Raw genomic sequence first — 12,500 nt, 5'->3', positions numbered from 1 at the left:
GAGAGAGGGAAGGACAGTGTACCTGTTATACAGCACGATGTCAGGCTTCCAGATGTGTTGACAGGGGGGTGGGGGGTGGGGGAGTAGAGAGGAGAGAGGAGAGGACAGTGTACCTGTTATACAGCACGATGTCAGGCTTCCAGATGTGTTGACAGGGGGGTGGGGGTGGGGGTGGGGGGTAGAGGGGAGAGAGGGAAGGACAGTGTACCTGTTGTACAGCACAATGTCAGGCTTCCAGATGTGTTGACAGGGGGGTGGGGGTGGGGGTGGGGGAGTAGAGAGGAGAGAGGAGAGGACAGTGTACCTGTTATACAGCACGATGTCAGGCTTCCAGATGTGTTGACAGGGGGGTGGGGGTGGGGGTGGGGGGTAGAGGGGAGAGAGGGAAGGACAGTGTACCTGTTGTACAGCACGATGTCAGGCTTCCAGATGTGTTGACAGGGGAGTGGGGGTGGGGGGTGGGGTAGAGGGGAGAGAGGGGAGGACAGTGTACCTGTTATACAGCACGATGTCAGGCTTCCAGATGTGTTGACAGGGGGGTGGGGGTGGGGGTGGGGGGTAGAGGGGAGAGAGGGAAGGACAGTGTACCTGTTGTACAGCACAATGTCAGGCTTCCAGATGTGTTGACAGGGGAGTGGGGGTGGGGGGTGGGGTAGAGGGGAGAGAGGGGAGAGAGGGGAGGACAGTGTACCTGTTATACAGCACGATGTCAGGCTTCCAGATGTGTTGACAGGGGAGTGGGGGTGGGGGTGGGGGAGTAGAGGGGAGAGAGGGAAGGACAGTGTACCTGTTATACAGCACGATGTCAGGCTTCCAGATGTGTTGACAGGGGGGTGGGGGTGGGGGAGTAGAGGGGAGAGAGGGGAGGACAGTGTACCTGTTATACAGCACAATGTCAGGCTTCCAGATGTGTTGACAGGGGGGTGGGGGGTGGGGGAGTAGAGAGGAGAGAGGAGAGGACAGTGTACCTGTTATACAGCACGATGTCAGGCTTCCAGATGTGTTGACAGGGGGGGTGGGGGTGGGGGAGTAGAGGGGAGAGAGGGAAGGACAGTGTACCTGTTGTACAGCACGATGTCAGGCTTCCAGATGTGTTGACAGGGAATCCTCAGCACCGTCAGCCCGCTGTAGTCCTCTGGCCGCCACTGCAACTTGGCGTCATGCCATTCCTGTAGCCACACGTCAACTCACGTCAAGCTACAGCACTCCTGTAGCCACATGTCACCTCACGTCAAGCTACAGCACTCCTGTAGCCACACGTCACCTCACGTCAAGCTACAGCACTCCTGTAGCCACATGTCACCTCACGTCAAGCTACAGCACTCCTGTAGCCACACGTCACCTCACGTCAAGCTACACCACGACACGTCAACTCACGTCACGTCACACCACAACTCGTCAACTTACGTCACGTCAAACTACACAATGCCACGTCACCCGACGTCACGGTACACCATGCCACCCAAAGTCACCTGATGTTACCTCACGTCACATAGCACTGTGGGCGCGTCACACACACACACACACACACACACACACACACACACACACACACACACACACACACACACACTCACTCACTCACACACACACACACACACACACACACACACACACACTGTGCATGCAAATACCATCCATCACACATGCACGCACCAGCACGCACACACCCAAGCACACAGAACACAAGACTCAACGAACATAGAAAGACGGGGTGGGAGGGGGAGGTGGTTGAGGTGGGGGGGGGGGGGGGGTAAACAGACAGACAGACAGATGGACAAAGAGAATGGGTGACGTCATTACTCACGTGATCCAGCCAGACATTAGTCGTCAGAACTTGGTTTTTCTCGTCCTGAGGAGAATGAATTGACAGTGTTGATTACGATGTGTGTGTGTGTGTGTGCGTGTGTGTGTGTGTGTGTGTGTGTGTGTGTGTGTGTGTGTGTGTGTGTGTGTGTGTGTGTGTGTGTGTGTGTGTGTGTGTGGGTGTGTGTGTGTGAAGCGATATTGTAGCTGACATGTGAACACGGGGCAGTGGACAGGAGCCGTGTGACGAGCCGTGAGATGGGGCACTGTGTTCTGGGCAGTGAGTGTTGAGTCGTGAGATGGGGCACTGTGTTCTGGGCAGTGAATGATGAGCCGTGAGATGGGGCACTGTGTTCTGGGCAGTGACTGATGAGCCGTGAGATGGGGCACTGTGTTCTGGGCAGTGACTGATGAGCCGTGAGATGGGGCACTGTGTTCTGGGCAGTGAGTGATGAGCCGTGAGATGGGGCACTGTGTTCTGGGCAGTGACTGATGAGCCGTGAGATGGGGCACTGTGTTCTGGGCACTCACTGATTACCTGTGAGATGGGGCACTGTGTTCTGGGCAGTGACTGATGACCTGTGAGATGGGGCACTGTGTTCTGGGCAGTGACTGATGAGCCGTGAGATGGGGCACTGTGTTCTGGGCAGTGAGTGACGAGCCGTGAGATGGGGCACTGTGTTCTGGGCACTGACTGATGAGCCGTGAGATGGGGCACTGTGTTCTGGGCAGTGAGTGATGAGCCGTGAGATGGGGCACTGTGTTCTGGGCACTAGCTGATGAGCCGTGAGATGGGGCACTGTGTTCTGGGCAGTGACTGATGAGCCGTGAGATGGGGGGCACTGTGTTCTGTGCAGTGACTGATGAGCCGTGAGATGGGGCACTGTGTTCTGGGCAGGAAGTGATGAGTCGTGAGATGGGGCACTGTGTTCTGGGCAGTGAGTGTTGAGTCGTGAGATGGGGCACTGTGTTCTGGGCAGTGACTGATGAGCCGTGAGATGGGGCACTGTGTTCTGGGCAGTGGCTGACGAGCCGTGAGATGGGGCACTGTGTTCTGGGCAGTAAGTGATGAGCCGTGAGATGGGGCACTGTGTTCTGGGCAGTAAGTGATGAGCCGTGAGATGGGGCACTGTGTTCTGGGCAGTGACTGTTGAGCCGTGAGCTGGGGCACTGTGTTCTAGCCAGTGACTGATGAGCCGTGAGCTGGGGCACTGTGTTCTAGCCAGTGACTGATGAGCCGTGAGATGGGGCACTGTGTTCTAGCCAGTGACTGATGAGCCGTGAGATGGGGCACTGTGTTCTAGCCAGTGACTGATGACCTGTGAGATGGGGCACTGTGTTCTAGCCAGTGACTGATGACCTGTGAGATGGGGCACTGTGTTCTAGCCAGTGACCGATGACCTGTGAGATGGGGCACTGTGTTCTGAGCAGTGACTGATGAGCCGTGAGATGGGGCACTGTGTTCTAGCCAGTGACTGATGACCTGTGAGATGGGGCACTGTGTTCTGAGCAGTGAGTGATGAGCCGTGAGATGGGGCACTGTGTTCTGGGCAGTGACTGATGAGCCGTGAGATGGGGCACTGTGTTCTGGGCAGTGACTGATGAGCCGTGAGCTGGGGCACTGTGTTCTGGGCACTAACTGATGAGCCGTGAGATGGGGCACTGTGTTCTGGGCACTGACTGATGAGCCGTGAGATGGGGCACTGTGTTCTGGGCAGGAAGTGATGAGCCGTGAGATGGGGCACTGTGTTCTGGGCAGGAAGTGAAGAGCCGTGAGATGGGGCACTGTGTTCTGGGCACTGACTGATGAGCCGTGAGATGGGGCACTGTGTTCTGGGCAGTGAGTGATGAGCCGTGAGATGGGGCACTGTGTTCTGGGCAGTGACTGATGAGCCGTGAGATGGGGCACTGTGTTCTGGGCAGTGGCTGATGAGCTGTCCAGTCCTCAACTCTTCTTTTACTTCCATCTGCTTTTTGCTGTCTCTTGGTGTTTTCGGGGTGAGGGGTATCATGACAGGACGATCCACAGTGACTACCAGAGAGAGAGAGAGAGAGAGAGAGAGAGAGAGAGAGAGAGAGAGAGAGAGAGAGAGAGAGAGAGATGAAAATCAATTTGTCGTTGAAATCGAGTACCAGTTCAACATGTCCAGAATGAGTAATTAGAACCACTAGACATAATACCCAAGTGAAGGCTCTTCTGAAAAAAACAACTAGAACAATGACAAAACACAAACCACAAAATAACCTCCACAAACGTCTCTCACACACTTATATGAAACCTCCCACACACGATCTACACACCCCCACCCGCGCATCCCAGCACACACACACACACACACACACACACACACACACACACACACACACAGAGTTATGTACCTTCTGCAAACACCTGTCCCCGTTTTCTGCGGTCAGATTATACATACCCCCTCACCACCACTACCCCCCACACGTTCTTTCACTCTCTAACCCAAGTGAGGGAGAAAAGCAAAGAAAAGAAGAAAAGGACTAGAACCCTGACCAGGTCAAAGATCTGGGTGAGAGTGATGCCGATCTTGACGACCACGGCATGCGAGGCGTTGAAGACGGGTCTGGTGAAGGGGTCGTAGTTCTTCCTCAGCTGTCGGTACAACCTCTGTTCGTCCGTCAGTCTTGCATGGAACTGGTTGGTCAGCTGGTGGGCTGAAAGGTACAGGGACATGGCTTTCTTCTTCTTCTTCTTCTTCTTCTTCTTCTTCCTTCGTGAGCGGCATCTCCCACGTGCACTCCTATGTACACGAGTGGGCTTCTACGTGTAATAACGTTTTTACCCTACCGTGGGACACGCCTTTGAAACGATGAATTCTGTACACAGCATGTCTTGACGTCTGTCATGTTCTGTACACAGCATGTCTTGACGTCTGTCATGTACTGTACACAGCATGTCTTGACGTCTGTCATGTTCTGTACACAGCATGTCTTGATGTCTGTCATGTTCTGTACACAGCATGTCTTGACGTCTGTCATGTTCTGTACACAGCATGTATTCATGTCTGTCCTCTTTTCTGGGTGAGTCGGATGGAATTTCATGTTTGAAAAAAAACACACACAAAAAAAACAAACAGAAGAAGAAAAAACAGACAAGAACATTGACGTAGTTGAAGTAAGGCATGTATTCGTACAAAACAAAGCAAAACAAAGGAAACCAAACTCAGTTTAAAAGAATAGTTTAGATGTAGTGAAGATGTCTGTGTTTAGCTAGCACCCGATAATTCCTTTGACACAAATAATGGAAAAGGCGCTCTTTTAAATCTGTCTCACTGACTGCCAGTGTCCATTGATATAGCCTACACTATTCTGCTGTTTCTTTGATCTGTTATTTCAGAAACTGATCAGAAGTGATGTCAATGACATTTAGAAAGCCCCATACCGTGGGGGTTCAGGGGTACAAGGACATCGGAACTGATTCCTCCTTCTGCCTCCTTCATCCATTCAGTCCCTTCAGAGCATACAAAACTCTGCTGCCCGACTCGTCCTCAGAAAGAAAAGATCTGAGCACATCACTCCTCTTTTTGCGACATCTCCACTGGCTCCCTGTCTCACACCGAATTCAGTACAAGATCAGCACTCTATGTTATAGATGTATTTACAAAACTGCCCCTTCCTATCTCTGCGGCTGCCTTCACCTCTACACTCCATCTCGCTCACTACGATCGGCTTCGGATCCACTCTGTTTACGCATACACAGATTCAAACACTCGACTGTTGGCCGCCGTTCTTTCTCTGTCTCTGGACCTTGCAATCGGAATGAACTTCCTCTTTCGCTTCGTCAAGTCTCCGCACTCAGCTCTTTCAAGTCTGGCCTTAAAACCCACCTGTTCCCAAAATAGCCTCCCTTGCCCTTCCTTGTCTTTAGTTTCTACAGTTTTAGAGTTATGCATGCGTAGGAATGACGGGTGCGAAAGCGCTTTGATTTGTCTCTGCACAAGATTCAGCGCTATATAAATACCATTATTATTATTACATTCACATGGTGATGACAATGCTGATGATAATGATGATAACAACGATGATAACCGCAACGATGATAATGTAATAAGGAATAGGATGTCCAATCTAACGACTACAAAAATACAACGATAAGGATGTCGATAGAAAACGATAACATAATTGTGTCTTGACATTAAGATAGGGAACATCTATTTAGTGCACTCAGTGTTGGACACTGTAAAAACAAATTAGTTTGAAACAGGTTGCAAGTTGTTCAGCAAAATATGTAGCTGTGTGTGTGTGTGTGTGTGTCTGCGTGTCTGTCTCAGGCTGTGGCTTCACCTTGCGTCAGCCGTGCAGCCATCATCAGCACAAGGCAATGCAGAGCGAGGAACGCTGACGTCACAGCCATGACGTGTTTGCGGGTGATGACGTCAGCAGCACTGCAAAACCTGCACACAAAGAGTCAACTTCACACTGGCACGTGCTGGGTCTGTAACACACACACACACACACACACACAACACACACACTTACGCACGCACAAACATACACACACATACACACACGCGCGTGCACGCAGACAGACAGACACACGCACACACACACACACGCGATAGGAAAAACAAATAAAACTGCACGCAGGAAAAAAATACCCCAAAAATGGGTGGCGCTGTAGTGTAGCGACGCGCTCTCCCTGGGGAGAGCAGCCCGAATTTCACACGGAGAAATCTGTTGTGATGAAAAGAAATACAGATAGAGATACAGATACACAGACAAGAGAGAGATAATTCTTTTTTGTCCCGTGAAAAAATATACAGATATTCCACACATTAGTTTGGGCACGCTTACGCACTTGTGTGTGTGTGTGTGTGTGTGTGTGTGTGTGTGTGTGAGGGGAGGGAGGGAGAGAGGGAGGGAAATAGAGTTCTGGATGATGTTGCACACAGATTCTTTGCTGAAACCGTCCACATTCCTTGTCTCTCTCTCTCTGCACTCTCGTGGAGGGGGCGGGGGTCGGGGGGTGGGGGGTGGGGGGGGGGTGAGGGGTGGGGGGTTACTGGCAGGGGTGTGTGGCACATTCCACATGACGCTGAATGTCGCTGCTTCCTTCCCCGCCCCCCCCCCCCCCCACGCCCCCACCACCCCAACTAACCCTCCACCCGCCCAGCGTGCGTTTATTTGAGTGATGCAGGATAGTGGTGGTGGTGGTGGTGGAGGTGGTGGTGATGGTGGTGGGGGTGGTGTAGTGGTGGCGGTGGTGGTAGTAGTGGTAATGGTGATAATGTTGGCGGTGGCGGTAGTGGTACTGGTGGTAATGATGTTGTTGTTGGTGGTGGTAATGGTAATGGTGATAATGTTGGCGGTGGCGGTACTGGTACTGGTGGTAATGATGTTGTTGTTGGTGGTGGTAATGGTAATGGTGATAATGTTGGCGGTGACGGTAGTGGTAAGGGTGGTAATGATGTTGTTGTTGGTGGTGGTAATGGTGATAATGTTGGCGGTGACGGTAGTGGTAAGGGTGGTAATGATGTTGGTGGTGGTGGTGGTGGTGGTGAGGGTGGTGGCTGTGGTGATGATGATGGTGATGATGATGGTAGTTGTGGTGGTAAAGGTGTGGTAATGGTGGTGGTGATGGTGGTGGTGGTAATGGCAGTGATGGTGGTAATAGTGGTGGTGGTGGAGGTGTTGTCGGAGTTCGTGGTTGCGACGATGGTGGTGGTGGTGGTGGTGGTGGTGGTGGTGGGTGTGATGTGGAAATGACTAAATGTCTCTGCCACTGGGTAGTGGTGATAGTGATGGTGAAGGTGGTGATGGTGGCGGTGGTGATGGTGATGGTGGTGGTGGTGGTGGTGGTGGCGGATGTCTGTGAAACCAACATCCTTTCTGACTAAAACCATCAACGGCCATAACAGTAAAGCACGCCAGGTTTTGTTGGATCAATGATTGTGTCCATGGTGAAGGATTGTCGGAGGATTGAGGAGAGTGACAGTGTGGTGTGTACCAGGCACTTCGTTCATTTATCATTCATTGCTTGGCTGTGTGTGTGTGTGTGTGTGTGTGTGTGTGTGTGTGTGTGTGTGTGTGTGTGTGTGTGTGTGTGTGTGTGTGTGTGCCGTGGAAGCTGCGATACATAGACTAGAAATGAGTGTGTGGAGGAGGGGGGTAGAGGAGGTGCAGGGTAATATGTGTGTGTGTGTGTATGTGTGTGTGTGTGTGTGTGTGTGTGTGTGTGTGTGTGTGTGTTGGAGCTCATGTACGTTTATATGTATTTGACTGTGCTTTCATATCTGTGAAACTGCATGTTTGGTGCATATCTGTTATGCACGTGTGGGTGTATATGTGAATGTGTGTCTTCATGTTTTACATTTATTTGCTTATTAATTTATCATCATTGTTGTCTTATTTATTTATCTATCTATTTATTTATTTATTTATTATTATTATTATTATTATTATTTTCAATACTACTACCTTTTTTATATCATAATTATTTATTTATTTATTTATTTATTTATTTATGTAAGCTTATATTTTTCTTTCTTTTCTTCTCAAGGCCTGACTAAGCGCGTTGGGTTACGCTGCTGGTCAGGCATCTGCTTGGTAGATGTGGTGTAGCGTATATGGATTTGTCCGAACGCAGTGACGCCTCCTTGAGCTACTGAAACTGAAACTGAAACTGCTTGGCTGAACAGCTTGCTGGAGGGCTTTGTTATTTCAGCGTCACGATTCAGTCCCCCCCCCCCCCTTTTTTGGTCAGAAATGTCAAACCAATATCACTTTTGTAATTCATGAATCCCACATTTGAGTACAGTAAACAAAGTGTTATGGAATTTCACTCGTTGAGTACAATGTGAGCCTGTCCCCCAAACATATCGTGCTGCGTTCACAAAGAGAGAGAGAGAGAGAGAGAGAGAGAGAACAGTGCTGCTTTTCCGTCATTTACATTTCTCCTTTTCATTCAGTCTTCAGACAACGGTGACTGCGTGTGGCACGATCTGCCCGCAGTGAGAATGATCCCACTCATAAATAACACGGTTTCACAAAGAAGAATAGCATGAACATAGAAATGTTCTGCCTGACAGCACACTGTGAGAGAGAGGAGTCCTCAATGTGACTGAGGGGAAGGGTGCTGATTGTACAATCATTGATTGCCTGTCTCCACTTCTCTGCATGGCACCAAGCACAGCCATTTGACAGCCAGCTCCTGGGTGACACCCCTTCATTACGTTCCAGTCCCTGAACTGACCAGCATTTTAACGGCAGTTCAGTTTGACGTGGACTGAAACATCGTGTTCCTGGGTGACACTCATTCAATCTTTTCCAGTCCCTAAACTGACCAGCATTTTAACTGCAGTTAAGTTTGACGTGGACTGAAACATCGTGATCCTGGGTGACACTCGTTCAATCTTTTCCAGTCCCTAAACTGACCAGCATTTTAACGGCAGTTCATCTTGACGTGGACTGAAACATCGTGATCCTGGGTGACACTCATTCAATCTTTTCCAGTCCCTAAACTGACCAGCATTTTAACTGCAGTTAAGTTTGACGTGGACTGAAACATCGTGATCCTGGGTGACACTCGTTCAATCTTTTCCAGTCCCTGAACTGACCAGCATTTTAACTGCAGTTCAGTTTGACGTGGACTGAAACACCTTGATCCTGGGTGACACTCATTCAATCTTTTCCAGTCCCTGAACTGACCAGCATTTTAACTGCAGTTCAGTTTGACGTGGACTGAAACACCTTGATCCTGGGTGACACTCATTCAATCTTTTCCAGTCCCTGAACTGACCAACATTTTAACTCAGTTCATCTTGACGTGGACTGAAACATCGTGATCCTGGGTGACACCCGTTCAATCTTTTCCAGTTCCTGAACTGACCAGCATTTTAACGGCAGTTCAGTTTGACGTGGAGTGAAACACCTTGATCCTGGGTGACACTCATTCAATCTTTTCCAGTCCCTGAACTGACCAGCATTTTAACTGCAGTTCAGTTTGACGTGAACTGAAACGGATGAGGGAGAGTGGTCTTTTTACGTAAGTTTCGTTTCGATATTTTAACGTCGTTCAAAGTTGACGTGGGTTAAGCGAGACGTGAAATAATTTGCCTTTTACGTCAGTTTCAGTATCATAACTTTATAAAAGTGATCATATTAATCTCCACCCCTAGCCCACAAAGTGTGATGGGGATCAAATACAGGAAAGCCGGTGGCCATTTTGGGGCTGGCTGGATTATCTATAAACCTTGAATGATCTGATTTGTATCCAGAACGGTAATAATCTTGATTGTTTGTTTAGCGGTGGTAATCTGTCTCTGTCTCTCAGTCTTTGTCCCTGTCTCTGTCTCTCTATCTCTGTGTGTGTGTGTGTGTGTGAGAGAGAGAGAGAGAGTGAGAGACAGACAAACAGACAGACAGACAGAGACAGAGAGAGAGAGAGACAGAGAGAGAGATTCCTGAGTCCCCGTGTCATGGAACAGTGTATCAGCAAGACGTTCACCAATACACATCACCATCTATGAACTGGTAGTGCATGGGGCTCACCAAGAAAGTGGTGACAGTCGTGAAAACAGCGACATGATGACGGCAGACAGACAGGTTACAGGGCAGTGACAGACATGATGACGGCAGAGGGACAGGTTACAGGGCAGTGACAGACATGATGACGGCAGAGGGACATGTTACAGGGCAGTGACAGACATGATGACGGCAGACAGACAGGTTACAGGGCAGTGACAGACATGATGACGGCAGAGGGACAGGTTACAGGGCAGTGACAGACATGATGACGGCAGACAGAGAGGGTTACAGGGCAGTGACAGACATGATAACGGTAGACAGGTTACAGGGCAGTGACAGACATGATGACGGCAGACAGACAGGTTACAGGGCAGTGACAGACATGATAACGGCAGGCAGACAGGTTACAGGGCAGTGACAGACATGATGACGGCAGACAGACAGGTTACAGGGCAGTGACAGACATGATGACGGCAGGCAGACAGGTTACAGGGCAGTGACAGACATGATGACGGCAGACAGACAGGTTACAGGGCAGTGACAGACATGATCAATGCAGACAGACAGGTTACAGGGCAGTGACAGACATGATGACGGCAGGCAGACAGGTTACAGGGCAGTGACAGACATGATCAATGCAGACAGACAGGTTACAGGGCAGTGACAGACATGATCAATGCAGACAGACAGGTTACAGGGCAGTGACAGACATGATCAATGCAGACAGACAGGTTACAGGGCAGTGACAGACATGATGACGGCAGACAGACAGGTTACAGGGCAGTGACAGACATGATGACGGCAGACAGACAGGTTACAGGGCAGTGACAGACATGATGACGGCAGACAGACAGGTTACAGGGCAGTGACAGACATGATCAATGCAGACAGACAGGTTACAGGGCAGTGACAGACATGATACAAGTTACAGGGGAGGTATAAGCCAGTGACACAACCTCATCAGCAGCTGCCGGAGAAGCATTAGCGGTCAGTGTCCACTTCGCTGACCGCCAGATAACTGGCTCCCCCCTGACCTCATCGCCTTTCTTCCGGGATGTTGACTGGGCACGAGTCACTGAGGGGACCTGGTGTGTGTGTGTGTGGGAGGGGGGAGGGTGTGTGTGTGTGGTGAAGATGTGTGGGGGGGGGGAGGTTTCTTGAGTGTGTGGTGAAGATGTGGGGGGTGGGGGTGGAGGGTTGGTGAGTGTGTGGTGAAGATGTGGGGGGGGGGGGTGGAAGGTTGGTGAGTGTGTGGTGAAGATGTGGGGGGGTGGGGGTGGAAGGTTGGTGAGTGTGTGGTGAAGATGTGGGGGGGGGTGGAGGGTTGGTGAGTGTGTGGTGAAGATGTGGGGGGGGAGGGTTGGTGAGTGTGTGGTGAAGATGTGGGGGGGGAGGGTTGGTGAGTGTGTGGTGAAGATGTGGGGGGGGAGGGTTGGTGAGTGTGTGGTGAAGATGTGGGGGGTGGGGGTGGAGGGTTGGTGAGTGTGTGGTGAAGATGTGGGGGGGGTGGGGGTGGAGGGTTGGTGAGTGTGTGGTGAAGATGTGAGTGTGTAGTGAAGATGTGTGGGGGGGTGGAGGGTTGGTGAGTGTGTGGTGAAGATGTGTGGGGGGGTGGAGGGTTGGTGAGTGTGTGGTGAAGATGTGTGGGGGGTGGGGGGTGGGGATGAGTGTGTGGTGAAGATGGGGTGGTGGGGGGTGGGGGTGAGTGTGTGGTGAAGATGGGGGGGGGGGGTGCTGAGTGTGTGGTGAATATGTTGGGGGGGGGGGTGAGTGTGTGGTGAAGATGGGGTGGAGGGGGGTGAGTGGTGAAGATGTGTGTGTGTGTGTGGGGGGGGGGTGAAGATGTGAGTGTGTAGTGTCCCTCACTCCCCCCCCCCCTCCGCCGCCCCCCCCACCCCACCCACCCGTCCCCCTCCCCAACTCCAACGCACATCAACATCAGTCAACACTCAGTCCTTTCCCAGCATTGCAACACACACACTGGCCTTCACCCTCCCCCCCCACCCCCAACCCCACCCCCCAACCCCACCCCCCAACCCCTCCCTCCCTCCCGTGAAAAAGCAATGTGGAATACAAACAAATGAATAATGAAGAACATTAACCATGACACCACTACAAAATTAATCACGATGAAAGCAGCATGAAAACATCAACACACACACACACACACACACACACACACACACACACACACACACACG

The 12,500-nt window shown here is 51.0% G+C and overlaps 1 protein-coding gene across 1 annotated transcript in view; it reads right to left on the bottom strand.

Moving 5' to 3' along the window:
- Positions 1-12,500, bottom strand: part of LOC143297174 (neuronal acetylcholine receptor subunit alpha-10-like) — a 46,151-nt gene that overhangs the window by 14,539 nt on the left and 19,112 nt on the right. The window contains exons 2-5 of the mRNA XM_076609367.1: positions 6,118-6,227; positions 4,328-4,488; positions 1,808-1,852; positions 1,060-1,169 (exon numbers count right to left, since the gene is read on the bottom strand). Coding sequence (XP_076465482.1) covers positions 1,060-1,169; positions 1,808-1,852; positions 4,328-4,488; positions 6,118-6,187 — 386 coding nt within the window. The 5' untranslated portion in view covers positions 6,188-6,227. The remainder of the gene's footprint in view (positions 1-1,059; positions 1,170-1,807; positions 1,853-4,327; positions 4,489-6,117; positions 6,228-12,500) is intronic.

This window comes from Babylonia areolata, chromosome 22 (assembly GCF_041734735.1).
Source record: "Babylonia areolata isolate BAREFJ2019XMU chromosome 22, ASM4173473v1, whole genome shotgun sequence".
NCBI lineage: Eukaryota > Metazoa > Mollusca > Gastropoda > Neogastropoda > Buccinidae > Babylonia > Babylonia areolata.
Note: the sequence above shows the minus strand (reverse complement) of the source record. Positions and strands in the feature narration are given on the sequence as shown.